Source organism: Anolis sagrei, chromosome 2, assembly GCF_037176765.1.
Source record: "Anolis sagrei isolate rAnoSag1 chromosome 2, rAnoSag1.mat, whole genome shotgun sequence".
NCBI classification, from domain to species: Eukaryota; Metazoa; Chordata; class Lepidosauria; order Squamata; family Dactyloidae; genus Anolis; species Anolis sagrei.
Window position 1 is genome coordinate 145,296,353 of NC_090022.1, and position 27,975 is coordinate 145,324,327.

The 27,975-nt window shown below is 42.7% G+C and overlaps 2 protein-coding genes across 7 annotated transcripts in view; both read left to right on the forward strand.

Annotated features, from left to right (window-relative positions):
* ITGA7 (integrin subunit alpha 7) overlaps positions 1 to 4,950 on the forward strand; it is a 55,213-nt gene extending 50,263 nt beyond the window's left edge. For 4 of the 5 annotated variants that reach the window (XM_060763939.2, XM_060763933.2, XM_060763934.2 and 1 more), the window contains 3 exons: positions 182 to 280; positions 1,218 to 1,343; positions 4,007 to 4,950. In XM_060763939.2, the coding sequence (XP_060619922.2) occupies positions 182 to 280; positions 1,218 to 1,343; positions 4,007 to 4,186 (405 nt within the window). In that variant the 3' untranslated portion in view covers positions 4,187 to 4,950. Of the gene's footprint in view, positions 1 to 181; positions 281 to 1,217; positions 1,344 to 1,839; positions 1,952 to 4,006 lie in introns of all 5 variants that reach the window. The other variant, XM_060763937.2, reaches the window with a different exon arrangement.
* Positions 4,951 to 10,804: 5,854 nt separating this feature from the next.
* On the forward strand, positions 10,805 to 26,388 carry MCRS1 (microspherule protein 1). 2 transcript variants are annotated; one of them, XM_060763931.2, is made up of 15 exons: positions 10,805 to 10,896; positions 14,936 to 15,036; positions 16,708 to 16,837; positions 17,550 to 17,688; positions 17,947 to 18,105; positions 18,782 to 18,891; positions 20,031 to 20,139; positions 21,007 to 21,145; positions 21,234 to 21,309; positions 22,674 to 22,702; positions 22,875 to 22,967; positions 23,196 to 23,278; positions 24,470 to 24,557; positions 24,733 to 24,860; positions 25,873 to 26,388. In XM_060763931.2, the coding sequence occupies exons 3-15, from the start codon at positions 16,728 to 16,730 to the stop codon at positions 25,957 to 25,959; spliced, it is 1,350 nt and encodes a 449-aa protein (XP_060619914.2). In that variant the 5' UTR covers positions 10,805 to 10,896; positions 14,936 to 15,036; positions 16,708 to 16,727; the 3' UTR covers positions 25,960 to 26,388. The 2 variants fall into 2 exon arrangements, with proteins under 2 accessions (XP_060619914.2, XP_060619915.2); XM_060763932.2 differs by having other exon boundaries at positions 10,817 to 10,912.
* Positions 26,389 to 27,975: the final 1,587 nt, after the last annotated feature.

Below are 27,975 nucleotides of genomic sequence, written 5' to 3' on the forward strand. Positions count from 1 at the left end.
AACAAAAGAAAAAAGAAAGTGCCGTATGTTTTCACCATTGCTTTTCCTGTTGACTCACATGTATCTCTCTCTGTTTTCACTGTTATGAAAGCATATTGCAACAGGACAAATACAGGTTGTTGTACTGATGTTTAAGTGTCCCATTGGGGTTGTTTTGAGCTTTATTCCCTTTTGTCCGCAGGAGTACTCTGATGTAACATCTGTGGAAGTAATTGTTCGGGCCAGCATCACAGTGAAATCCACCATTCGTAACCTGATTCTGAAAGATGCCACAACACAGGTACCAGACTCTTAGGTCACTTCTACATTATCTTTCCCTCATGTGTTTTGTGGCGGTAGACAATTTCCTAAGTTACTCCTTCCAGCTACACTGTCCATTCTTGCTCCAGGATTAAAGACAAGGAAGGTCTTGCTGAAATCATAAATACATACATTGCCAAACCACTTTGTCCTACCATTGCAAAACAGATGGACTGAAGTGACTGGCAGTGGCCAACAATATCCATTAAAATAAAAAAAGTATGAACATTATAAGGTAAATTTATTTATTATGTATTTATTTACTATACTTGTATACCGCCTTTCTCAGCCTTATCGGCGACTCAAGACGGTTTACAACAAGTCAGTACACATAACAACAAAATACAAATTGAACATTAAACAGTATAAAATCATAATAGAAGCAATAACAACAATAAAAACCAGCATCATTATCATCAGCGTCTCCTAGTTAAATAACGTTGTCCAAGTTCCATTGTCGAGTGATTCTGTTTCCTATGTTAGTTACTCTGCATTTGTAAATGCTTGCTCATATAACCATGTCTTAACTTGTCTCCAAAATGTTAAGAGTGAGGAAGCTGATCGAATCTCCTCAGGGAGGGTGTTCCATAGCCAAGGGGCCACCACAGAGAAGGCTCTGTCTCTTGTCCCCGCCAAACATACTTGTGATGAGGGCGGGATTGAGAGCAGGGCCTCCCCGGACGATCCTAAAGTCCTAGATGTTTTATAAGGGGAAATTGGGCCAGAAGGGATATTGTTAATAAGGTGCAAGATTTACTTAACAGTGATGTCATGAGATTAAGTGGAAACTGCACTTACTTCCAGTACAAAGAGCAGCAGAATGTTGCAGCGATACTGTTAGCCTGAACTGATTTTGGTTTGGTGACAATCAAGTCAGTTTGCTCTATCCCTTTCTGCATTCCTTTTTCCCCCCTCAGATCCCAGTGACGGTCTACTTGGATCCCGTTGTGGCCTTGGCACGAGGGATTCCCTGGTGGATCATCCTCATTGCAGTTCTAGCTGGGATTCTCGTGCTGGGTTTACTGGTTTCCATCCTGTGGAAGGTAAGCATGCTGGCCAGGGGAAAATGAAAGTGCTTCCTGGGATACTTTTGGGGGAGTCAGGTCCATTTGGCCTTGACATTGATTTTAAAAGGCTGGCTCCCCCACTTGCTTCATCATGCTGAAATGTGTGTCCTAGCAATCTTAATATCAGTATTGAAAGTGGTACTGAATTTCTTGGAGATAACTTTATTGCAACAAGAGTCCAAACCCAGCAGCCTGTCCACAATAGCTACAAAGTCCGAGAAGAACATATCCTTCCAAAATCAACACAATTTATCAGCTAGTTTTCACATTTTGGAAACAATTTTTCAATAATGAAAGGCCTAATTCTCAGCACTTTGGAATGTGATGGGAGATGCACGCCTTCAGCGTTACCTATGGATATAGGTGGATGTTTAAGGGAGCGGTCCTAGCTGGTGAGGGTTTTAGAGACCATTCCTGGGAGCTGGTCACTTGCAGGTCTGTTAATACCATTCATACTTCTCCCCATTCCTAGTGTGGCTTTTTCAAGAGGACCAGTCGGGTATCCAAATATTCCACAAACTATTACCGGGCCCGGCTGGCCATCCAGCCGTCTGATGCTGACAGGCAGGCCATGGAGGCCTAGGGTAATGCCTGTTCTGACCCATCTAACTGACTCTCTGTTTGTACGTGTGCAGGAGTGTGAACACAGATGGGGAATGGGAATTGTAAACAGTGGAGTGTTCTTGACTGTGAGCTCACTGAAAGACTAATGCATGTACCAACAAACAGTAATACTTGAGCACTTTTGAGAATGCCTGAGTGCACATGGAAGTGTGCCCGGAGAACTCTCCTGAGCCTAACAGACAGAAGTTACTATCATTATGGTGTGCATGTGGGTTGCAACGATAATGACTGAAACAATGCATGATTATGAAAATAAATCCCATTACTCAAGGACTTAAGGAAACTACCTAAAATCTGAATGGAATTCTGAAAATGTTTTGGGAGTCAAGCACATGCATGTCAAACAACATGTTATCAAGTGTGAAAAGCATTAGCTGCTGAAGTGTATGCACTCGAAGGCACACTGAGGTACAACACCCTTGGAATAACACTTCTGCCTGCAACAGTAAAACAATTGTTCAGGAATTCTGGGAGTTAAATCACCAAGATGTCTTACCTGGGTAATATAGACAGTTGAATCAGGACTAATGATACCAGGGCTGACCCAAGACATTTTGATCCTTTGGAAGAACAAGATTGTCCTGTTCTTTGTTCCACAAGAGAATTCATTCTGTTGGTCAGTCCCAAATGATGGAATTCCTTTGCGGAGAGCAAAGCTGGCCACCTCTGTACTCTCTTTCTGTTTACAGCCAATTTTTTTTTAATGTAGGCTTTTGGCTGTTAATTGGCTGTTTCAGAAACACTTTTTAAATGGGAGCGCTGTATCTTTTATCTCCAATATTATGTTTTAAATGCCTTTGAACAAATTTAATTAGTTTTTAATAGAATTTCTTATTTAGCTGCATTTTGACTTATGCTGCCTCAAGTTATCAAGTTATGAATTAAATAAATAAGATATTGCTTAGAGTACAAAGTCCACCAAATATGAGGGAACAGCATCAGCTATACCTGAGGGCAGCTGGCCAACTTAGAGGATGCAGGGCCAGCCATCAGATATACATAGGCAGCCAAAACTTGGCTGCCTATCCCACCACCTACGACGGCTGTCTCATTTAATCTAATGGCAGGACTTCCTTTGCTGGCATCTGTGGGCACTTGGTAAGGCCCACAGCCCAACAGGAGCCCACTGCCTACTCCTCAGTTCTTCTGCTTCACAGTTCCCCTGTCATCTGTCCACTCTAAGCAAGTGACAAGAAAAGGCATACTTTGTCACCTTTCCTCTGAGCAGACTGGGACAAAAGGGGAATAAAGAATAGGAGGGCAACTGTGAGAGCAGAACAGACCATCTCTCCCAGGAGGACATTTTGACTCAAGATTTTATTGATGTTGGGAATGTGTGTGAAGGAACAGTAATGTACAAGGGGATTAGGAACCATATACATCAAAAGATATTCAGATTGTTCCAGGTAACAGGAGCAGGTACGCCAATTAGTGTTTCTTTTCCTGCATAGTCCATAAGTCTATCTTTGCTTTCAACCACAAAGCTTTTTCTGTATCAGTGTCAGAGTGCATGATCATAAGGTATATATTCCAGGTATGTGTAGGGCCAGGCAGTGGGCAACATGACTTCCCCACCAGTCCAGTGACCACTGCTTGCACTTGGGTCAATGGCATAGTCTCTGTGACATACCTCAAGGTAGCCAAATAATTTGGGGGGCGGGGCAGTACAGAACAAGCACAGTGTCACACTTCTTTGACTTGAAGAGGGAGGATAGGGATGAACTCAAGAGGAATGGCTGGAGCATTGCTGTTGCCATTCCTCAGCATCTGTTGCCTGAGGATGAGTGGCTCATTCTTCCTTGTGGTAAAGCTGGTTCTGGGGTTGTGTTGTAAGCAATCTCTCTTGCTAGACAGAAATGTTTGGCATGTAAAGAAGAGTCACACAGTTCACTTTTGGTCACCAGTGGTGGATGTAATCTTTAACTTGATGGCAAAAGGACATCCCACTTCTTGCACTGCCATTTGGCGACCTGTTGATTACTTTCACGGATATAACATGGCCTCTTCTCTTCCAGCTCGGCTTCTTCAAACGTGTCCGCTATGAAGAAGCCAAGGTGCCACAATACCATGCAGTCAAGATTCCTCGCCAGGAACGCCAGCTTTTTCGTGAGGAGAAAACAGGCACAATCACCAAGAAGGACTGGGTCACTAATTGGAGTGGAGACAATGATGGTTATGTTCCTGTCTCGGCCTAGAGACATTCCCACGTTGACCTCTAACTTACGATTGGTAGAGAGCTGCTACTTGAAGGACCTTTCTGACTGGATAACAGTAGCAGTGTTTTTGCCTGCTCTTCTCTCTGAAAGATCTGCAGAATTGAGGGGAATAAATGCTCAGCAGAGATTCAAGGGGACATGTGCTTAATACTGGGGTGATGGTGGCCAAAGGCTCTATGGGTCTTTCCTGGTATTCTGCTTTTTCTTATCAAGCTGGGCAGCACACGATGCAGGAAACTGAGCCATCACCAGAAGAAACCATCTTCTTTCCCTGTTTCTGGCTCCTGTCAAAAAAAGAGGAGGAAAAGCCAGCAAGTTCCCTGCTGTTACACATTGTTATCTCCTCTACTGCAAAAGGACCTCACATTTTCTGCAAGAGGCATAGTTCTTTGGGAATGAGGAGAACCAGAATTCCTTGGATGTGTTGTAAGCATTCAAAGCCAAAACAAAACTCTGGTAAAGAAGATAAAAAACTGCCTTCGCCTGAGCAAAATTATTTTCTTCAGGCTAGCTTTTTATAATTTATATTGTTCAATTAATAATAAAGATGCCTGAAAGAGAGAGTGAGGTTAGATTCAAGAGGACATGCTTGAATCACAGAGGTTCTGCACATCGCTGTACAGGAGTGACACTAAAAGGGTCTCTAGTTTACTGTCTAATGGCTTGCCTTCTCTGAAACCAAGCATGGCTCTGATTGTTAAGAGTCACTTTTTCGCCCACCATAAAACATGCACTGACAAATACAGTATGTGTGGATTATTCAATCTAGCACAGACACAGGGCAGTTTAAGAGACACAGACCTTACTTCCTTCTGCAACAGGATAGAGAACATTTGTGACTGCAAAGAATGCAACAGGGCATTTCCAGTCTTTCCATTCTTGGCCACCAAATGGTGGTGACATCTATATGGGGCAATGCGCTATTTAGATACTCATAAGCCGGGCTTAGAAAAGTAGTCCAAAAAAGGAACTTCCCCAAAACTTGTATAAATAACTGCTGCTGACATCAGTGTGGGTTACACCCAAATTACTTGTTTATGGCTCCAGGTTCAATTGTGTCCTTTCCCCTACTGGTATGTTCACACATACACATTGCAATACTGCTATTTTCTGGATAGATTTAGACTGTCTTTAGCCACAATTCCATTGCTAGAAATGCAAGAGAGACACGGTGACAAAAGTGGAGTGGAGATTCCACATTCTCAATGTAAATGATATAGTGTAGATATTCTGAAGGACAAAACACAACTAGATCAAAACAGAGTCACGTTGAAAAGTTATAGTCAAATTCAGATATATTATGTTAAATAAAACTCACTGCCTAACAGATGTGTAAAACAGAAGCAAATCCGAATGTGGGAGAGAGGTAAACATGGCAGTACATTAATCTTTCTGTCCTATTTACTGAGGCCCCTTATACACTGCCATATAAAATCCAGATTATCTGCTTTGAACTGGATTATATGCAAGTGTAGACTCATAATCCAGTTCAAAGCAGATGATGTGGATTACCTACTTTTGAGAATCTGGATTATATGGCAGCGTAGAAGGGGGCCCAGAGACCTTTTCTAATGACACACGATTGAGATTAAATCAAAACTGGTCTGACAAAATGAAGACCAAAAAAGAAGGTATGGTCCCCAAGATGAAGGTTGACTGGATCACTAATTACCTCTGGCGGTGCAGGCAACAGTTACAATCCAATAAAATTTGAAGGGCCTTACCTTCGTTTTAGAACAGTGGTTCCCAACCTGTGGTCCATGGAGCACCAGTGGTCTCCAAGAACTAAAATATGGTCTGTCGCCTCACCATTTCTACACCACTGCAACGAGAGCAAGTTGTCTCGCAAAACCCTCTCATAATGCCGAGGCTTATTTAGTATAGTTTTCTGTGGGAGAGCAGATGGCGACTACTGGATGGCATATATCCTGTATCAGAAACTAGAGCTGATATGGTCTATCCAATGCAGTTTTCTAAATTGGCACCCTAAATAATCAAACCAAGTCTAAAGTTGACCAAAAACTGATCCGTAATCCTTTCGGTACTAATGTTGGAGAGTGGTCCCTGGTCAAAGTGGTCCTGGTCAAAAAAAAAGGTTGGGAACCACTTCTTTAGAATGTAATAGCAAACACCACTAAAATCTATAGCAGTATATCAGTCAGCCTCTGGTATCCACTGGGGTTTGGTTCCATCATCAGTACCAAATGCTGTGGATGCTCAAGTCCCATTATATACAATAGCATAGTAATATGGTACCCCTTTGTATCCCTTATCTAAAAAGTTTGGTTTTGGGGATATATGTGTATATATGCATGTATAGTTGTATATATTTTCAAGCCACTGGGTAGCTGAATCCATAGGCAGACTGTGTACTCATAAGTAGTTATATGTAGCCTACTCTTGGATTAAGCAGTACTCCAGAGTAAATTAATATATGTTCTTGTGGGTTTTTTCGGGCTATATGGCCATGTTCTAGAGGCATTTCTCCTGACGTTTCGCCTGCATCTATGGCAAGCATCCTCAGAGGGTCTGGTTGCAATTAGTACAATGGGTTTATATATCTGTGGAATGGTTGGGGTGGGGCAAGGAGCTCTTCCCTGCTGCAGTTAGGTGTGAATGTTAGCTAATCACCTTCATTAGCATTTGAAGGCCTGCCTGAGTCTGGGAAAATCTGTTGCTGGGAGTTGTTAATCTGTGCCTGGTTTCTTCCTCTCTGATGTTTAGCTGTTAAAATTTTTGAGTTTTTTAAAACTGGTAGCCAGATTTTGTTCATTTTCATGGTCTCTTCCTTTCTGTTGAAATTGTCCACATGCTTGTGGATTTCAATGGCTTCTCTGTGTAGTCTGACATGGTGGTTGTTGGTGTGGTCCAGCATTTCTGTGTTCTCAAATAATATGCTGTGTCCAGGCTGGTTCATCAGGTGCTCTGCTATGGCTGACTTCTCTGGTTGAAGTAGTCTGCAGTGCCTTTCATGTTCCTTGATGCGTGTCTGGGCGCTGCGTTTGGTGGTCCCTATGTAGACTTGTCCACAGCTGCATGGTATACGGTAGACTCCTGCAGAGGTGAGAGGATCCCTCTTGTCCTTTGCTGAACGTAGCATTTGTTGGATTTTCTTGGTGGGTTTGTAGATTGTTTGTATGTTGTGTTTCCTCATCAGCTTCCCTATGCGGTCAGTGGTTCCCTTGATGTATGGCAGGAACACTTTTCCTCGGGGTGGATCTTCATCTTTACTCTCGTGGTTTGTTCTTGGTCTTGTAGCTCTTCTGATGTCTGAGGTGGAGTATCCATTGGCCTGGAGAGCCCAGTTGAGGTGGTTCAGTTCATCTTGGAGGAGGTGGGGTTCGCAGATTCTTTTTGCACGGTCTGCCAAGGCTTTGATGGTGCTTCTTTTTTGACTTGGGTGATGGTTGGAGTTTTTATGTAGATATCTATCTGTGTGTGTGGGTTTTCTGTAGACGGTGTGACCCAATTGTTGATCTGGTTTGCGGATGACTAGGACATCTAGAAAAGGCAGTCTTCCTTCATTTTCTTTTTCCATGGTGAACTGGATGTTTGGATGGATGCTGTTAAGATGGTCCAGGAACCTGTTGAGTTCTTCATCTCCATGGCTCCAAATGGTGAAGGTGTCATCCACATATCTGAACCATATCGTGGGCTTTTTCGTTGCTGTCCCCAGGGCTTGTTCTTCAAAGTGTTCCATGTAGAAGTTAGCTATGACTGGGCTGAGAGGGCTCCCCATAGCTACTCCATCTTTCTGTTCGTAGAATTCATTGTCCCACTGAAAGTAACTGGTGGTGAGGCAATGGTGAAACAGAGCCGTGATGTCTTCTGGGAACCTCTGGTTGATGAGTGCCATGGTGTCTGCTACCGGGACCATGGTAAATAGAGATACCACATCGAAGCTGATCAGTTTGTCGTTTGTATTTAGCTTGAGATTGCTGATTTTTTCTATGAAGTGGGCTGAGTCCTTGATGTAGTGTGTAGTGAGCCCAATATGGCTTTGTAACTGTGCAGCAAGGAATTTTTGCTAGGTCGTATGTGGGGGATCCAATGGCACTCACGATGGGTCTGAGTGGGGTGGAGTCCTTATGGATTTTTGGGAGTCCATTAATATATGATTTCAGCCTGTAGATAAAATATAAAGCAAGAAAGTGGTGTTATTAAAATGGTCTTGATTCCCAAAGACATATTTTACATATTTTAACAGGAAGCCTAACAGTACAATTCCTACTCAAAAGTCAGTTCTACTCACACCTCACAACCTCTGAGGATGCTTGCCATAGATGCAGGCGAAACATCAGGAGAGAATGCTTCTAGAACATGGCCATATAGCCCAAAAAACCTACAACAACCCAGTTCTACTGAGTTTGATAGGACATAATCTCAGTTACATTTTGCAGTCTACAGCAATCCCATACTCAAAGGCCTATAAGGCCCTCAAATCCCACCTTATTCTTGGAACATCCAAAGTCCTTCAAAGCAATGCTCCACACAGTTTTTGCTTTCTTTCAGTTCCCTTCACACTAAACCATCTCTGATTGCGTATCCCCTTATTTGGGAACATGAAACGCTCCAAAAATCCAAAATTGTCCCCTTGGGTGGTTGAGATACTGACATCGTTTTCTGGGGTTTAAATATACACAGACTTTGTCATGTTCAATATCTTCTCTCTGTGTGTCAAAGTATGTTTGTCAGTTTGTACAGCTACATGGCTTGATGTAGCTGGACCGCACTTGGCACACATACTTTTCACTATCCAACTTAAAACAATTAAGGGCTTTCAACATTGGCGCCTTTGGGTGCAATCTATCCCTAGGAAAGGAAATTTACTCCTGAAAGAGTTACCGTGGGGAAAAGGTGAATCCACTGACTGGAGCTTTATCACCAATCTTTGTTTCCACAACAAACCAATTTTTTTTTCAAAATCCAATGATCACAGTGACTGAGTGTGAAGAGGAATCTTCTGAACTGGGGCACAGACAGTAAAATAATCACAGGGGCGTTATCCCTTCCCTATGCGAGAGAGAGAGAGTTGGAGTTAGAATTAAGAATGTACCTGTTCCAACTTGCATACAAATTCAGCTTAAGAACAAACCTACAGAACCTATTTTGATTGTAACCTGGGAACTTGCCTGTGTAGAGGCAAAGAAATCAAAATACCCCCCCCCCCAAAAAAAAAAAAAGCAGAAGCCCTCTTTCTAATAGGGAGGGCAAGGATGGGCACCATGAAAGTTGAATCTTTTAAACTGCAAAAAACTATTTATTGCGTGGCTATAGCAATAACGACAAGCATACAGGAATGCAATCAAAGGGTTTGTCGCAACCTCCAATGGGGCAGCAGAGCTTTTATCTCTTTGGTAGTAAATTGAATATAAATTTTCATTGGTTCCCAAAGACAAATCAATTCATTGGTCTAAGTTAGCTATACAATTGTTCATTGGTGGTTTATGATTTTGATTGACATTATAGCACACATGGGATCCTAACAATGGCACAACTATAACACAACTATAGTCTGTTGTTCTCTGACCATGACTGCATCTTATCTGTTATTCTGTTGCAAACATGGCTCCAGAGTGACTGGGAAACTTGGATGTATTGTTATCCTTGAATAGTAACTTATTTTCTGTAGCACTGGATCCTCAAGCAATCAGCATTTTCTGTAAACATAGGCCTACTGCAGAAACAGACCACTATGGCAGTAAATCATGACATCTCTGAAAATTCCCTTTTTAAAACCACATCCCCTCTACCTGTATATGAAAAGTAAATTTTATGGTTTAAGGCCCCATTTCCAAAATATCTCATTCTGAATAAGCAAATATTCCGAAATCTGAAGAAAAATCCCAAAAAATCCAAAACACCTGTGGTCCCCGGTATTTCGGATGAGGAAGATTCAAGCTACATCGCAGGACAACCCCATTGAACTCCAGAGGTTCCATCCTTCAGGACCCCGGCATCTGCAGGTTAGCAACGCAGTCCTATTTCCTATCATTTATGACAGACCTATGATGAAATGCAATTAACTTTTAATTGCTTTTTTAGATTTCGCATCTTTTGAGCTCTCTCCATTTCGTCTCGGATCTCACTTTGAGACAAAGCCATGGGATGGATCTACACCAGGTATGGGCAAACCTGGGCCCTCCAGGAGTTTTGGACTTCAACTCCCACCATTCCTAACAGCCTCAGGCCCTTTACTTTTCCCCCTCAGCCGCTTAAGCGGCTGAAGGGGGAAAGTAAAGGGCCTGAGGCTGTTAGGAATGGTGGGAGTTGAAGTCCAAAACTCCTGGAGGGCCCAGGTTTGCCCATATCTGATTTACACTGGCAAATTAATACAGTTTGACACCACTTTAGCTGCTTAATGCTATGGAATCGTGGGAGTTACAGTCTTACAACGTCTTTAGCCTTTTCTGCCTCAACGAACTGCAACCCCCACAATTTCATAGCCCTGAGCCATGGAAGTTGCAAGTGGTGTCAAACTGGACCAGTACTACAACCTGCCCATAACAAACATGGCCGCCCCGCAGAAGCCGAGGAGAGAGCCGCTCTTCCTGACTGCATTGGGTCGCCTCTATGGCAAAGCGGAAATGGGTGGGGTCTTGTCATGCGTTTGTCTCCTCGTCATCCGGAAGTGATTCAGCTTTCGCTCGGGCTTCGGAGATGGATGCTGCAAGGAGGCCGCAGTCGTGGTAAGCCTCGAGAATGGTGAGGCAGTGGGGTAAATAGGCTTTCTAAGCGCCTCAGAAGTGGGTTAAGAATAGGTCGGAGGCAGCTTTACTCGGTTGGGGCGGGTGAGAAGCGCATGCGCAACCGGAGACTCCGGGTGTGTGTGATAAGACTGCGCATGCGTACCTTTCCTGTCCCCTCAGGTGGTACGGCGAGACTTTCGCAACCTAGTGCGCATGCGCGGGCAACTAATCCGTTGTTATTACCTTTATGTTCCTCGAAGAATTGAAAGTAAGGGATTGGCCTAAATAGCCCATATGGTCTCTTCCAAATCTATTATTCTATTATTCAGTGTAGGAAATTTTTCAGCGCTGGTTTTAATCTGGTGGAGGCTCCTTCTTTGGAAGCTTTTAAACAGAGGCTGGATGGCCATCTGTCGGGGGTGCTTTGAATGCAATTTTCCTGCTTCTTGGCAGGGGGTTGGAATGGATGGCCCATGAGGTCTCTTCCAACTCTTTGATTCTATTTATTTATTTATCGTGTCAGGAGGAGGCATTGCATTTTTAAACAAACAAACAGAAGACAAAGTTTGCAAGTTTGGTAGTTGATTAAATGTCCTTTGACCAGTATCTGGCCACTTGGAGTGCTTCCGGTGTTGCTGCAAGAAGGTCCTCCATTGTGCATATGGCAGGACTCAGGTTGCATTGCAGCAGGTGGTCTGTAATTTGCTCTTCTCCACACTCGCATGTCGTGGATTCCACTTTGTGGCCCCATTTCTGAAGGTTGGCTCTGCATCTCGTGGTGCCAGAGCGCAGTCTGTTCAGCGCCTTCCAAGTCGCCCAGTTTTCTGTGGGTAGTCTCTCATTTGGAATCAGCCATTGATTTAAGCCTGCCACTTTTGGGTTTGAGCCTGCCACTTTTGGACTCTTGCTTGCTGAGGTGTTCCAGCGAGTGTCTCTGTAGATCTTAGAAAACTAATTCTTGATTTAAGTTGTTGACGTGCTGGCTGATATCCAAACGGGATGAGCTGGAGATGTCACAGCCTTGGGCCTTTCACTATGGGTTGCTACTTCCCGGCAGAGGTCAGGTGGTGCAATACCGGCTAAACAGTGTAATTTCTCTAGTGGTGTAGGGCGCAGACACCCCATGATAATGCGGCATGTCTCATTAAGAGCCACATCTACTGGTGAGATGTGTTCCACATGATTCTATGAAAACAAGCCTGTGAGGTAGGTTAGGGGTGGAGACTGGCTACCACAGGATGCTCCTACGCTGTAGAATTAATGCACTTCGGCACCACTTTAGCTGCCATGGTTCAGTGCTATGGGATCAGGGAGTTGTGGTTTGCTGAGGTCCCAGTTCCCTTTGGCAGAGAAGGCTAAAGACCTTATAAAAATATATCTCCCATAATTGTATTATCGTTGAGCTGGCAAAAGTATGATAGCTGGGACCCTATGCTGGTTGCGCAATCCAGGTCTGAATTAATGAGGGAAACACATGTGCAAGACAGCGCAGCGAGTGAGAGACGCAGCTGCGTCAGAGTCGTGGCAAGATAGTTCATCAGAAAGGGGGAAGAGGAAACATTTCTATCCCATTTACCGTTTATCGTAAGCCATTGTTTATCATTTAACAGTAAATAACTCTTAACATTACTTCCCTTGCCTTAAGCACTATTTATTTATTTCCAGTATTTCTACCACATCCTTCTCAACCCCCGAAGGGGGACTCAGGATGGCTTACATTTGGCACAATTTTATGCCATTAAATATAACAAAGCAATATAACAACAATTAAAACAATAAATAGAACATTAATTAAAACAATAAAAACGGTATTAACCACTGTATCACCATTCCAGTCAAATTCCATATCCAAAGCACTATTTATGCCTGCTGTCCAAAAGCTTGGTCCCAGAACCACGACTTCAATTTCTTCCTAAAAGACAGGAGGGATGAAGCTGATCTTGCCACGTTGGGAAGTGAGTTCCTCAGGTGGAGGGCTACAGCCAAGAAGGCCCTGTCTCTCGTCCCCGTCAGACATATTTGCGACGCTGGCGGGAGCGAGAGCAGGGTCTCCCCGGATGATCTTAAACTGCAAGGTGGGATGTAGAGGGAGATGCGTTCAGACAAGTAAGCTGGGCCAGAACTGCATAGAGCTTTATAGGTCAAAACCAACACTTTGAATTGAGTTTGGAGTTGGATTGGCAGCCAGTGGAGCTGACATAACAAAGGGGTGGTGTGCTCCCTGTATGTCGCTCCAGTTAGTAATCTGGCTGCAACCTGTTGGACTAGTTGAAGTTTCCTAACAGTCTTCAAAGGCAGCCCCACGTAGAGTGTGGTGCAGTAATCTATTCGGGATGTAACAAGAGTGTGGACTACTGTTGCCAGATCAGACTTCCCAAGGTACTATGCTTGGCTGCTTGTTGTCCCCCCCCCCCCCCCCGCTTTCTGTCCCCCTTTCTCCCCCCCCTTTTCTGTCGAACTATCTTGCCACGTTTCTGTCGCAACTGTGTCTCTCACTCCACTGTCTTGTGCACGCCTTCCCTTCATTAATTCTGACCCACATTGCGCAAGTAGCATTGCCCAGGGTCCCAGCTATCATACTTTTGCCATTGAACCCTTCCAATTAAAGTGGCATCAAACTGCACTAATTCAGCTCATAGAATAGGGTAAATAGGCAGACAAAGCTGACAGGGAGGATGTTCCCAATGTAACCCAGACCTGATGGGTACAGAAATGGCCTGATCAAAAGTCATTTAAGCAAAATGCTATTCATAGAATCATAGATTTAGTTTTGGTGATTGGAGTTTTCTTTGGCCCTTGTTCTAACACTTCAATTCCAGTGGCAAATGGTCATTTGGCAAAAGGTTTGGCTAATGGTGGAGGATGACACAGATTGGGAAAGAAATGGAGATGTTCACTCCTAGACCTCTTGGTGCCCATCACAACCATAGATCACGTGTCTTTGTAGGAAGGCTGTCCAAGTTGGGAATTGTGAGTCCTGGGCTTTTTTCACTGCACTCCTTCGAGAAGATTCAGTTCTAGCAGCTGGTGCTGGGGAATACTGCTCAGCAGCAAGGCTTTTTTGCAGTGTGGTCTCACAGGGTCCCCTTTGTCTTCAAGGATATTTAATGTCTTCATAAAGGGAAAGTCATTTTAAAGATGGTGAATATATATATACACAGGCAGACGCTAAATTGCAAACACCCAACTTACAAACAACGTGTAGTTAAGAACGGGCTATTTTTTGTGATAGTGTGATAGGTGGGACCCAGCACTGCTAGCCTTATGCTGTTTCTGGAACGCTGCTTCGGGAACGCTGCTTGCAGAACGCAGGCGTGGGAGGATACCACTGAAGTTATTTAACGCAGGGGGGACACAGATAACAGTGAAGGAATATAAGAGGTCTTTAATGATAAATGAGAAACGACGGTTTGGGAAACGCTTTGAGAAGACATTAAATGGGATAGAAATCAGCAATCTGGCCCAAAAGATTATTAAACACTTCCATGTTGTTGCCACCAGACATCCAGGCTGTCCACAAACTGCGGGGCATAGTGCAATAATTCAATGTCCCTGAGAAAAACTTGTCCGAAACTGCTCAATAAAGTGGATTAGATTGATTTTACACCACTCCTCATATTTTCCTCCTCCTTTCTATCCTTGTAATGCAACAACGAACTCCCTTCCCGACTTTGTTCCCCTCTGTGTCTCTCACTCCATCCATTCTCACTCCGCCCCCTCTCTCGACCATGGGGTCGGTCATGTGGTTCCTTCCCTCATTCACAACCACAGTTGCACTATCAGCGTAACGCTAGCAGCGCTGGGTCCCAGCTATCACCCTGTCACCCTGTTTTTGCTTACCTATATCTTGCTATTTGTGTTGTTTCCATATGTTTGCTGCTATATGGAAACTGCATTATTTATTCAATAAATTTAGTAAAACATTTTAAAAAAAAGTCAGTATGAACTTCATCTTCCCAGTAAAGCTGTCCAAAAATTAGATATGTGATGCCACTATTCCGCTAATGCCACCTAACTCCCTCTTTTTCATCTGATTCAGGTGAGGCAGGGGAAGTGCTGAATTGGCGCCTGGGATCAGTGATGGACTGGATGTGGGCCAATAAAGTGAAGCTCAATCCTGACAAGACTGAGGTCCTGTTGGTGAGTAGTCCATTTGATTGGAGAAGCAGAGTACAGTCTCTTTTAAAATGGGTTGCACTGTCCCCAGAATGATCAGGCCATTATTTTGTTGCTGACCCAGCCTTGTCCCTGGAGACATCCCATTGTAGATAGGGCTTTTTTTCTACAGCTAAAGTTGGTGTGACAGCTCTAAGACCCCTTCTACACAGCCATATAGAATCTAGATTATCTGCTTTAAACTGGATTATATGGCAATGTAGACTCATAATCCAGTTCAGATAAGATAATATAAATTATCTGCTGTGATAATCTGGATTATATGGCAGCGGAGAAGGGGTCTAACACTTCCTAGCACAGTGAGATTGTGGCTGCTGTAATCCATTTTAAGTAAATTTCCAGTTTAGAGTATTTTCTTTTGGTACACACAGATCCACTTGCTTGCAAGGGAGGCCTTTCAGCAGCCTTCTGACAAGCAAGACATCCAAGCCTACTCATTAAAAGTCCTTACCACTGTAATTGCCAAGTCCTTAGGAAGATCTGGAGTCCCTTTAGTCTCAAATCTCCCATAGGAATAATATACTGTATAAGGTAATGTTTTTTTCATCAGTTAACTCATTGCCACTGAATGGTCCTCCATACATGCATGAACACTAGGAAAATTAGAGAAAGCTGTTTGACATAAAAAAGATTCATTAGAGGGGGAAACTTCTGTGTTTAAAAAAAACTGCTGGCCTGCTGGAGCCTTTGTTCTAGGAGAGATGTACATATATTCACTAACTGAGCACTTTATTTAAATTGATTGGGATTTTTGTTTAATTCCTGTAAGTGTTGTTTTATGTGAATTGGTGTTGTCACAGATTTTATAAATACTGATGTATTGTATTTTATGTGTTTTGTGTGGCACCATCATGTGCTGCTCTGTAAGCCTCCCTGAGTCTCCCTGAGGTGGTGGGATATAAATAAAGTTATTATTGTTAATTTAAATTATACTTATTTGATTTTAATGTGAAGATATATTTAGGGTGGGGCAGCTATGTAACTCACTCAACTGAGGCTTAGTGTTACAACATGTAATGGATCTAACAGTTCAGAACTTTGATGCTAAGCCTACTGTATCAAAAGCAAATACTCTGTCCATTGCACTTGCTCTGCCTCACAGTGGATTTGTCTAAATATGGAAAATGTTCAAAACACCTTTATGTAGTAGTAACATTCATTGAGATCAGTTAAATATTTCCCGAAAAAGATGTTCTTGAGGAGTATGTTTTTTTAAGGATAAGAAAAAATGCTTGGGTTTTTCTTAGGAAATGGGACCCAGACTTCTAAGGCTGCTGAGACATGGTTCAATCCATAAATAATGTGTGAAACGTTAGAAATATTTCCTCTGAAGTATCCTATGTCAGCTGTGCAAAGAGTAAAGAGAGGGGCCAGGAAGACAGTGCCATCATCTTGTCTCCAGTGTCATCAGTTGGGAGTCCCTCCCCCCAACACCAACTGCTACTCTGGGACCAGAGTAAAGAAAGGGGTCCAGGACGATATTGTATTTATTTTATTACTTGTAAGCCACTCTGAGTCCCCTTCGGGTTGAGAAGGGCGGCATATAAATGTCATAAATAAATAAATAAATGTAAAGTTGATCAAACCCACATTAATGTCGTATCAAAGACTGTTTCTGTATTCTTTCCCTGACAGACGTGTTGGATCCTAGACTGATGGCGTCAGGCACAGCGAGCCGCTCTGAAGACGAAGAGTCTCTGGCTGGACAGAAAAGGAGCTCCTCACAGGTTTCTGGTGCCATTCCAAAACGGCGCAGTTCTTCCAGGTAACTATTTGGTTCTGTTAGTGAACAGTCTAGGGAGGAAAGGGGGAAGTTTATGTCTGAGCATCTCTCTTGGAGAGTAGAACCTTTGAATAGGATATGTTGCTTAGTTGTTCTTTTTATCCAGAAATAAAGAGCTACAGTCTTCATATGAAGTCTGGTGCCTTTCATTTGCAAAAGTGGTATTTTGAGAGGAGAAGGGAAGTAGAACCTGAGCATAATAAAATCTATATTCTTTTCGGACATCTGAAGCAGCGCTATACATTCTTGTATCTACTTTTTGTAGATGAGAGCATCATATTCTGAAATTCTTGACAGAGTTTGTAGCATGGTTCAAACAGTACACTTTAAGAGGGGAAAATGAATTCAGTCAAAATGCTTCCTTTGTCTAATTTGTAAAAGCAACCCCAAGCCCTGGGATTATATAAATAATGCAGACATGATTCTAGTTGAATTGGAAATTAGAGAATCAGGTACTGCTTTCAGAGCTATTACTTGCGACCTGATTATAGACCAGGATTTTTGGTTGGTTGGTTTTTGTTTTTTTTTACCAAACTCTTTCAAGTGAAGGGATCATTTTTAAATTCTTCATAGACGTTTGCTTTTAGGAAATCCCATTAATTTCAATTGATGTTGATACTGTTTGCACCTATACCATGGTGGCAGACTAACTACTTGCAATAGAATATGGTAATGTGGACCTTCACTGTTCCAGGTTCATCAAGCGGAAGAAGTTTGATGATGAATTGGTAGAGAGCAGCCTGGCCAAATCATCTAGCCGGGCCAAGGGCCCTAGTGGGGTAGAGCCTGGGCGCTGCTCAGGCAGTGAGCCCTCTTCCAGCGAGAAAAAAAAGGTGAGTTGTATGACAGCCTCTGTGGTGGCTAAGAGCCATCAGGATCACTCTTTTACCAGGTGATCTAAAATGTCATGCTTTAAAAACCTTCCTAGAACTCAACGGTGGCCTCCTTTTGCTGTTGTAGATGCCACTCCATAATCTTGCAATGAAATGTGCTGTCACCACTTTATGACTTAGGTCTCTATTTGCATGTTGGTTGTCCTTACTCCTGAGTCTGCTCCTGCCATCTGTATGACGTTCTCTCTGCCTCCTCAGGTGTCCAAATCTATCTCTGCACCTGTCACTCCGAGCCCAGCTCCAAATCCTAGCCTTGCCAAACGGATGAAGAAAAGCAAGCAGCCTTTGCAGGTCACCAAAGATTTGGGCCGCTGGAAACCCACCGATGATCTCTTGCTCATCAATGCTGTCCTTCAGGTAGTGGGGTATGATTAGACTAGGGAGAAAAAATGGGTCAGGAGGTATCTTTGAATCACTTATGTGCCATTTTCTCCTTGAGAAATGTGAAGTACTTTGCATGAGACTGACAAGCCATGTCCTCTCTCTACTTTTGTAACTATGTTGTAGCTTGAAGCCCTTTTTGTCAATATGGGCATGGTTGCTTTCTTTGGACCACAGAAACATGGGTGTATTGCATTAAGCTATTAATTGTGAGTTGCTGTCAGTCAATGAAGACCAAGGGTGAGGAAGTGGTGGCCCTTCAGTTAGTATTAGGAACTCATATTCTAGTCCTGGAATATCTGGAGAGTCCTGGTGTGGTCAGGACTGAAGCAAATAGAGCATTGCTCTGACTTGGTAGATGGTAGCTTCCATATGTCCATCCTTTCCTTGCCTTCCTTGTGATGTTACAGTATCTCCTCCTTAATCCTCCACTGTATTAAGCTGTTGAAGATAAAAAGCCTTGAAGTTAAAAGGATGCTGACTCTTTTTTTAAAAGGCTATTTTTCCAAAATCAGGACATATCTTATTTCCTTACCCTCTTAAATGGGCATCTCTTGTATTTGTCTCTGAAGTTTCTGGCTTGTTGTGCTATTTGAGCATGTTTGGAAAGAAGGGGTCGTTCTCATTTTCTCTCCTTCCTCTTTCCCCGCAGACAAATGACTTGACCTCTGTGCACCTGGGGGTGAAGTTCAGCTGTCGCTTCAACTTGAGAGAAATCCAAGAGAGATGGTATGCTCTGCTCTACGACCCTGTGATCTCCAAGTAAGTCCTCTTGTTACCAAAAACTGCCACGGGAAAAGCGGGGATTGAACTGGTTCGTGACCCCTCACAGCCCAATTTTTCCCAAGGGGATGTCTTGTTTCCAAGGACAGGGAAGTGTCAAAATGTTTCCTTCTCAGTCTAGTAGCAGTGAGCTGTCTCCTGCAGAGAAATAGCAACAGATCAGCTTGTAGGAGGAAACAAATTCTGTAATATCAAAAGAGGATTGTATATGTATGTTCAAAACCAAGGAGCCTTAATGTTTTTATTTGGGAGTCACTTTTTAAAATCAGCGGAGTTTATTTTCAAGCACATTCTGGAATGAAGGGATGAACATGGACTAGAATGTGGCAATGCCTAGTGTTTGTCTTTTGTTTTCTCCATTTTGACATCACTTTGCAGAAGCAATTGTCTGTTAAGGATGTATTCCTTCTGTTGGAGGCTCTGTAAAATTTCTTCAGTTCTAAGCCTCACTTATTTCTAGGCAAACATCTCTAAAAATGGGATGCACAGGTGTGTTTTTGCTGGTGGTGGTTGTTCTGAAATTGGGGTGCGTGTTACAATCAGTAGTGTCTTATAATTTAAGAAATACAATATTCCCAAACTGATTCTTTAGTATTCTTATTGGGGGGCCTGGTGGCGCAGTGGGTTAAACCACTGAGCTGCTGAATTTGCTGACCGAAAGATTGGTAATTCGAATCCGGGGAGCTGGTTGAGCTCCCGCTATTAGGCCCAGCTTCTGTAAATCTAGCAGTTCAAAAGCATACAAATATCAGTAGGTACCGCTTCTGCGGGAAGGTAGCGGCTCTCAATGCAGTCATGCTTGCCACATGACCTTGGAAGTGTCTGTGGACAATTCCAGCTCTTTGGCTTAGAAATGGAGATGTGTCTGACTCCCAGAGTCAGACATGACTAGACTTAACATCAGGGGAAATCTTTACCTTTACCTATTCTTTAGTAAGTTTGGATAAGAGGGAGACTTCGTCTGTCTTTCATGACTACATGATTGAAAGATGGCTTGGTGATCTCTTTTGCTCTCCTCATTACTAGCTCCACAGCAAGAGATGCTGCGCTTCTCAGAGCTTTTCTGTATACTTGAAAATGATGCACAGGGACAATTCTGCCCTTTCCTCCTCTTCCAGGCTCTCCTGCCAGGCCATGCGCCAGCTGCATCCTGAAGCCATTGCCTCTATTCAGAGCAAAGTACTGTTCAGCAAAGCAGAAGAGCAGCTGCTGAGCAAAGTGGGATCGGTAAGAAGCAAAAACTGGGTATTTGAAAGTCCAGCCCTGCTTCCTGAAAATAATACACACCAGGGGGGTTCTCTTTCTCCTTCCTTTTTTCTAATATGTACATAGATCCCCAAGAGAAATGAACAGGCACTTTTATAAGTGTGTGTGGTGGCTTGTAAATTTCACTCTCATGGTCTTCCAAGAGAACATAAGTTGACTATTCTAGAGTTGCATTTATACCTGACCCTCAGATTCTACAGGGTGAGGCAGTATCTTCCTTTTTTCAAAACTTAATAAAAACCATTGTATGAATCAGAATTTTTTTAATAATGTAGGTGCATACCTAAAGTTTTGTTTTACATAGTTTTGAAGATCAAATTAGATAGGTGACGTCTCCCATTCTCCATTCTCCATACACTGAGTAAACCGATTTCTGGCATTTGTCATGACTCTTGCCAGCATAGCAGGCGTTATGTTGGCAATTTCTTCCTGGATGTTGGTCTTCAAATCTTATAGGGTCCTTGGATGGTTCACATAAACACGAGATTTCAGAAAACCCCATAGAAAAAAATCACAAGGGGCCAAATCTGGAGAGCGGGGCCGGCCACTCCAAATCTGCTCGAAAAGTAGCCATCAACGGCAAAAGCACATTCCTCACTGTTCCAAAGCATGATGGCGACTGAACTGTGTCAGGACAAAACTTTATACTCCTGCCTCTTGAACGAGACCACTAGCGCTCCGCTACGTCTTCATACAATTGAATGGCACACATTTTAAAAAAGGAAGTTATGCTGCCTCACCTTGTATTTAACAAAAAGTAACTTATTGCGTAGCCCTTATAATAAAGGGGTTGTTTGTGCTTGACTTTCCCCTCCCTCTCTGTCCCAGACCAGCCAGCCCACCCTGGATACCTTCCAAGACCTGCTGCACAAACACCCAGAGGTTTTCTACCCCTCTCGCACAGCCAAAGTGCTTCAGACACATTGGCAACTCATGAAGCAGTATTACCTCCTGGATGATCAGACAGGTAAAGCCAAACCTCTCACTTTCCTCGCAGAAGCTGACGCTTGTGCTAGGAGTCTAATCTTCCCCTTGCCTTCTCTCGACACTTTCAGTTCAGCCACTACCTAAAGGGGACCAAGTGCTCAACTTCTCTGATGCTGAAGACATGATAGATGACAGCAAACTGAAGTAAGTGGAAGGGAAAGAGGTACAGAGTCAGTATAGAGCCGAACAGAAAGAGGATCCTACTTTATATTCAGGTAGGGTCAACATAACTGGCTCAAGAAGTGACGAAAAGAGCAATCTTTGTGTAAATCATCTGCAGAGAACACATGTTTGGGGAAAATCATATGCCAGTTTTAATCGGCTACTGCTTTTGCTACCACTCTTTTTATAGGCAGCAGCAGAAGCTGGTTCTATTGATGTATGTTTCTTCTGTTATTTAATTAATGCTGTAGTATTTAATTACTGTCTGTGTGAACATACCGCATGGTATATATTTAAATAAACAGGAACCTAAGATGCTGTCTTTGTACTGAGTCAACAGTGGATATATCTATAGTGCAGTATTGTTTAAATCGATTGACAGTGACTTTCTAGGATTTGAAAGGTAGATTCTTTCCCAGTCCTGACTATAGATGCCATTGAACATGGAACATTGGACATATAAAGCAGACTTTCTGCCCTGGAGCTATAGCTTTTCCTTGCTGTCCTTCCTTATTAAACATAGGTTACTGTGCCTTGATGATATTGGACTAATTATCTTGATTAATAATACTAAGTGACATGATTTTTCTTCCTGGGTTATAAATGTCATTTCCTAATTGGGTCTATCATAAAAACTTGAGAGAAGTTTATTAAACTGCAAAAAACATCATTTTTGTGGGAATGCTCGCAGCACATTTTGTTGTAATTTTCCAATGAATATCTCATTAAGTCTTAACCAATTAGGCATAGTTTGTGGCAACCAAAAAAAAAAAAACAAAGTTTCTGGTGTGTAACAACTGTGTTTAAAGTAAGTACCGCACAATTAAACGGGAAATAACATTTTTGAACCAAGAACAGATTTTTTTTTTCAAATTGTGTTGCATAGTGTAATCACAGGACCTTATTTAAGGCTTACAGTGACAACTAGGCAGGTCACTGCTAGTCCCATTGTGCCAATTTGAAAATTAAGGATTGATACTGAAAGTTATCTGTTGTTTCTTGAGAGAGGACATACTTGTATTTTGGCTTTGCAAACTTCTGTTTGATGCCAGTTATTTACTAGGATCAACAGTAAATTTAATTTCTCCACATTTTGCGTCTAGCAACTTGTTCTAATGGAACACTCCACTTGGAAACTTCAGTGTTAAACACTACTGAAGCTACTACACCACACACTTAGCAGAGTCCTGATCAAGTCACTGCTCTTTGGTGCGTTTGTATCTGTAGACCCTACTTTTCACATCAAAGTTAGACAATGCAGATGCAAAATGGGTAACAGCACAGTGGAGTCACTTAAGAATTGAAGGCTTAGCTAAGACCCTGCTCCTCTCTTTTCCTTCCTGCAGAGATGTACGAGATGAGGTCTTGGAGCATGGTGAGTTGGATTGAACTTGTTTTAACCTGGTGCCATGTAACAGAAAGAAAGAAACTCACAAGATTTCTGTGTAATAATAAGGCTGTTCTGAGTGCACTTTGCTTGCACTCAGCTACAGCCTGTTTCATCTTCCCTTTGAATGCCTTTTCCTTTGCTGCCTTTCTCCTGGCAGAGTTGACTGTGGCAGACCGAAGACAGAAGCGTGAAATTCGGCAGTTGGAGCAAGAGCTACACAAATGGCAGGTTCTGGTGGACAGTATAACTGGTGAGAGAGGTTCAGAAAGGCCTTTTCTGACTGAAGCGCCAAAGTGAGGGGCTTTGGGATGGGAAATGGGAGTGGGGGAGGCATTGCCCAAAGACCTGCTCTTTAATTTGGTGGTATGAACAAAGCAGACACCCCCAGTATGCCTGGCCTCTAGAAGGTTGCTGTGAGCTTTCACTGTCTTCCAAAGGTCTCTTCCGCCTTAACTGCTCCTTTCTCTCTCCGTCCAAGGAATGAGCTCCCCTGATTTTGATAACCAGACATTAGCAGTGCTGCGTGGAAGGATGGTGCGTTACCTCATGCGCTCTCGGGAGGTGGGTTGAATCTTTTATTTCCTTTAGGCTTAGACAGCATTGAACATTTCTTTACATAGAGGGTTAGAATTTGAACTCTTAAAAGTACTCGGCTACAGGTCTTGTAGAAATATTCATAGACCTTTCCCCTTCAGCTTTCCCGTGTTTATTGTGTTATAACCCAGAACTGGGGCCACTGGTGGCACAGTGGGTTAAACCGCTGAGCTGCTGAACTTGCTGATCAAAAGGTTGGCGGTTCGAATCCAGGGAGTGGGGTGAGCTCCTGCTGTTAGGCCCAGCTTCTGCCAACCTGGCAGTTCGAAAACATTCAAATGTGAGTAGATCAATAGGTACTACTTCTGCATGAAGGTAACTCTGCTCCATGCAGTCATGCTGGCCACATTGCCTTGGAGATGTCCATGGACAATGCCAGCTCTTTGGCTTAGAAATGGAGATGAGTACCACCACCCCCCACCAAGAGTTGGACTCGACTAGACTTAATGTCAAGGGAAAACCTTTATCTTTTAACCCAGAACTGGCATGGATTTAACTGCCGTTGTTACCACTTGGTGTAGACAACGTGCTCTGCTGTGAAGGTGGCATTAAAAAAACCCAAAACAGGCCCAATACCATCTACATCACTCCCTGGTTGAAACACAGTAAAATGTAGCAAATATAAGAGGGGTGAATAGTTTGGCAGGGCAATGTATTTCTAAAGAACAATAGAATTTACTTCAATGTGTTTTTATGAGTTGACCGTTCCTTGAAATATTCATTGTGCATAAGCTGCTTTGGAGCCATATCTCTCTATAAAAGGGTAGATTTAATCCAGAGAAGTAGCAGTAGCTTTTTATTGAACCTATCTGAATTGAAAGAAGTCAGGGTTGTGTGTGTTAATAGCTCTTATGTGTTACGTGGCCTTTAGTGCAGATTCAAATATCCCTGGGAAAATTAGAGTTCTGTTATTTTCAAATGGGATTTCTAGCAAAGCCATGCAGAGATACTCTTATCTACCCTCCCATCACCAAATTGTCCTTGGTAAGTAACAGCAGTATAAGAATCCATTTTAAAATACAGTGTTAATGCAGAATAAGTAAGATTGTATACATATTTGTCTCCTTAATTTTGATTGCTGAATTGTAATTTCGTCAGAGCAAAATTGTGGTTCTTTCAACAGACAGCGTAAATAGTCTTGCTCATCTCCTCTTCCAGATCACACTTGGTAGAGCCACCAAAGACAATCAGATTGATGTGGATCTAGCATTGGAGGGACCAGCCTGGAAAATATCCCGCAAGCAAGGTAAAGTATGGAGAGTGGAAAACTGGCTGGGAATGGTTGGAGTGGTTGACAGCCAGTGGTGAATTTTCATTGCACAAGCTGTGTTAAGGTTGAAAGAGGAAAATCTAGAAGGGGTCACTTCATTTTCCTTTGGGATGTTGTATTTCTCATCATCCCACGTGTGCCATATCCACAGGGGTCATCAAGCTGAAGAACAATGGTGACTTCTTCCTAGCCAATGAAGGCCGACGGCCCATTTACGTTGATGGGCGCCCTGTCCTCTGTGGGAACAAATGGAAACTCAGCAACAATTCTGTGGTTGAGGTGAGCTTGAGTGAAAATGTGATTGTGCTTCTGTCTTGCACAACGTGTCGTGTAACAAGATGAGGTTGGTATCTGGAATATAGTCCTAGTTGACTTGCACATAGTTTTGACTTTTGAAGACACATAGCTGAACCTGTGTATTCTTTATTTAAGCAGTGAGTGTAGAGTTGTTAACATCTTCTTGGTATGATTCAAAGGCTAACAGTAAGGCAGAAATCTACAATAGAGGGGTCTTGGGGTCAATTCTATACTTATAGGTTATTTTTATATATATGTTTAATCTGTATTGTTTTTATAATATTGTGAGCCGCTTTGGTTCCCCTTTGGGGAGAAAAGCTGGATACAAAGATGATGATGATGGTGATGGTGATTATTTTAAACACAACAACATTAGTACACAGCAAACAAGATCTGCTGGTTGTTGTATTGGATCACACGTCGGACACTTCCCAGATGTCTAGGACTATGTGATGCATTGGCGAATAATGCATGCAGATCCCAGTAAGGTGGACTTTTGCAGCTGATAAATGGTAATTTTGTCAGGGCTGATTGTGTTTAAGTGCAGGCCAGGGTCTTTAGGCACTGCACCCAATGTGCCGATCACCACTGGGACCACCTTGACTGGCTTGTGTCAGAGTCTTTGCAGTTTGATCTTTAAATCCTCGTATCATGTCAGCCTTTCCAGTTGTTTCTCTTCAATCCTGCTGTTGCCTGGAATTGCAACATTGATGATCCATACTTGTTTTTCTCACACAATCTTGAGGTCAGGAGATATTATTATTGTTATTATTATTATTATTATTATTATTATTATTATTATTATTATTATTTGACAGCCTTCTGCCTGGGGAAGCACCAGAGTCCCTGTCATGGATGCTTTAAGTCTCTTTCTTGAAGTGGTTTATGACTCTGAGGCAGCAGAGAAGTGGTTAGAGAAGGATACTTAAAAGCCAGAGTTATTCTTTTCTGATTTGACCTCTTCCTGTTTTTTGTTTGTTTGTTTGTTCCCTAGATTGCTAGTTTACGCTTTGTCTTTCTCATCAACCAAGACCTGATTGCTCTTATCAAAGCGGAGGCTGCCAAAATTGGCCAGCCCTGAAGCTTGGATCATACCAAAGGGGTCAGTGGACCTGGAATGTGGGTTTCCCTGCCCCTTTCCCTCTGCCAGCAGGGATTATCATCACACTCTCTACAGAAGATGCCACTTCGTACAGTCTGCCTTTCCCTTGGCCAGGACTGAACCCTCTCAGTGGCCTTTTCTTCTGAAGATGAGGAGGGGCTTTGCTTCATCAGCTGGAAGCTATTATATGGGAAAGCCAGGACTGAACAGAGATCTCTGACTGACAGAAGCATCTTGTTGGGTGTCCCGTGAAGGAGCTTTGCTGTTCCTGCTACCAATGCTAATGGGCCTGTTGTGTGTGGTTCTCTGTAGGACAACGGAGTGACTTGTTCCTCCAAGGAGGATTCAGAGATAGGAAACTGGGGGAGGAGTAAGTGTCAAGTAAGCTAATAAAATAGTTATCAGTCACTCCTCTCTTCTGTGTTTTATTGGTGCCTTCTCACAATATACTGTATTTCATCCATTCTGAAACACCATCAATTGTACAATCAGTACCACCAGTGGAAAGAAAGCTTTATATATAGAAAAAAGCACCGGCAATTCTAAAATGAACCCTGTTTTTCAGAATGTTTATATGGGGGAAAAGGTGTGTCTTAGAATGGATGGAATATAGTAACCTATTGCCAAATAAATACATTTTTGGAAGTTAAATCCTATGCTGTTAATTTGAAGCAGAAACAGAAGTCCAGTGGTGTATATTCTTTTCTTCTGCAAGAACATTGGCAGTTTTGCTACAATATTGACTGATAGCTTTAACTTACCTTACCCATCTAGAACTCAAGACCTTTACCTCAGAGAAGGAGATCATGAAAAGGGTGCTTGGACCTGTGGTTTTCTGAATAGTGGGATCTGTATATATTAAAGTGGTTGATCCATGCTTAGTTGCTGTCTGAAACCAAAGGACATACCAAACCTAAGATGCCTATGTATGGAGCATGATATTGCCATCTTGGAGGCATCTAGCTGTTGTGTTGAGTAGATTAGCTGGTATTCTCGATCACCTACCTAGTTATGTAACTACTTTGGTAACAGCTAAGTTGCATCACACAGCTCAGTTCCCTCCATCCTGCTTTCTTGGGCAGCTGCCGTTGCAATTGACAGAGGCCTGTTGTCTTGTTGGATCAGGTGCAGCAATGACTTTTCCACTCCCTGCTGCAAGTGGTCACCAGCACAAGTAGAATCAGGATGCCTGACATAATTCCTCCTCTCACCGGAGAGGAATGGAAACATCAGGCTGCTGTATCTCATTCAGCAGGAGAAAAAGAACACCATTGGTAAGGCAAATTTGGGACTTTCCCAATACCTACATATTTGCTACATCATTGAATACATAGGAATCTTGAATAAAATGTTACAAATGAATAATTCTGTTATACAGGGTGAGGCAGCATAACTTCCTTTTTTCAAAACTTAATAAAACCCATTGTATGAGTCAGATTTTTTTTATTTTTATAATGTAGGCGCATACCTAAAGTTTTGTTTTACGTAGTTTTGAAGTTCAAATTAGGTAGGTGACGTCCCCCATTCTCCATACACTGAGTAAACCGATTTCTGCCGTTTGTCATGACTCTTGCCAGCATAGCAGGTGTTATGTTGGCAATTTCTTCCTGGATGTTGGTCTTCAAATCTTGTAGGGTCCTTGGACGGTTCACATAAACACAGGATTTCAAAAAACCCCATAGAAAAAAATCACAGGGGGGCAAATCTCCAAATCCGCTCGAAAAGTAGGCCTCAACAGCAAAAGCACGCTCCTCACTGTTCCAACACATGATGGCGACTGAACTGTGTCAGGACGAGACCACTAGCGCTCCGCTACGTCTTCAACCGACTGAATGGCACACATTTTAAAAAAGGAAGTTAGGCTGCCTCACCTTGTGTATTACTTATTGCAATTGAATCCCAGTCTTAGTTCTTAATGCAATCAGTGTGGTGCTACAGCTAGAGTTAGGTTTGCTCACAAAGACATCCACATTTCTACGCGGCAACAAAGTTTGG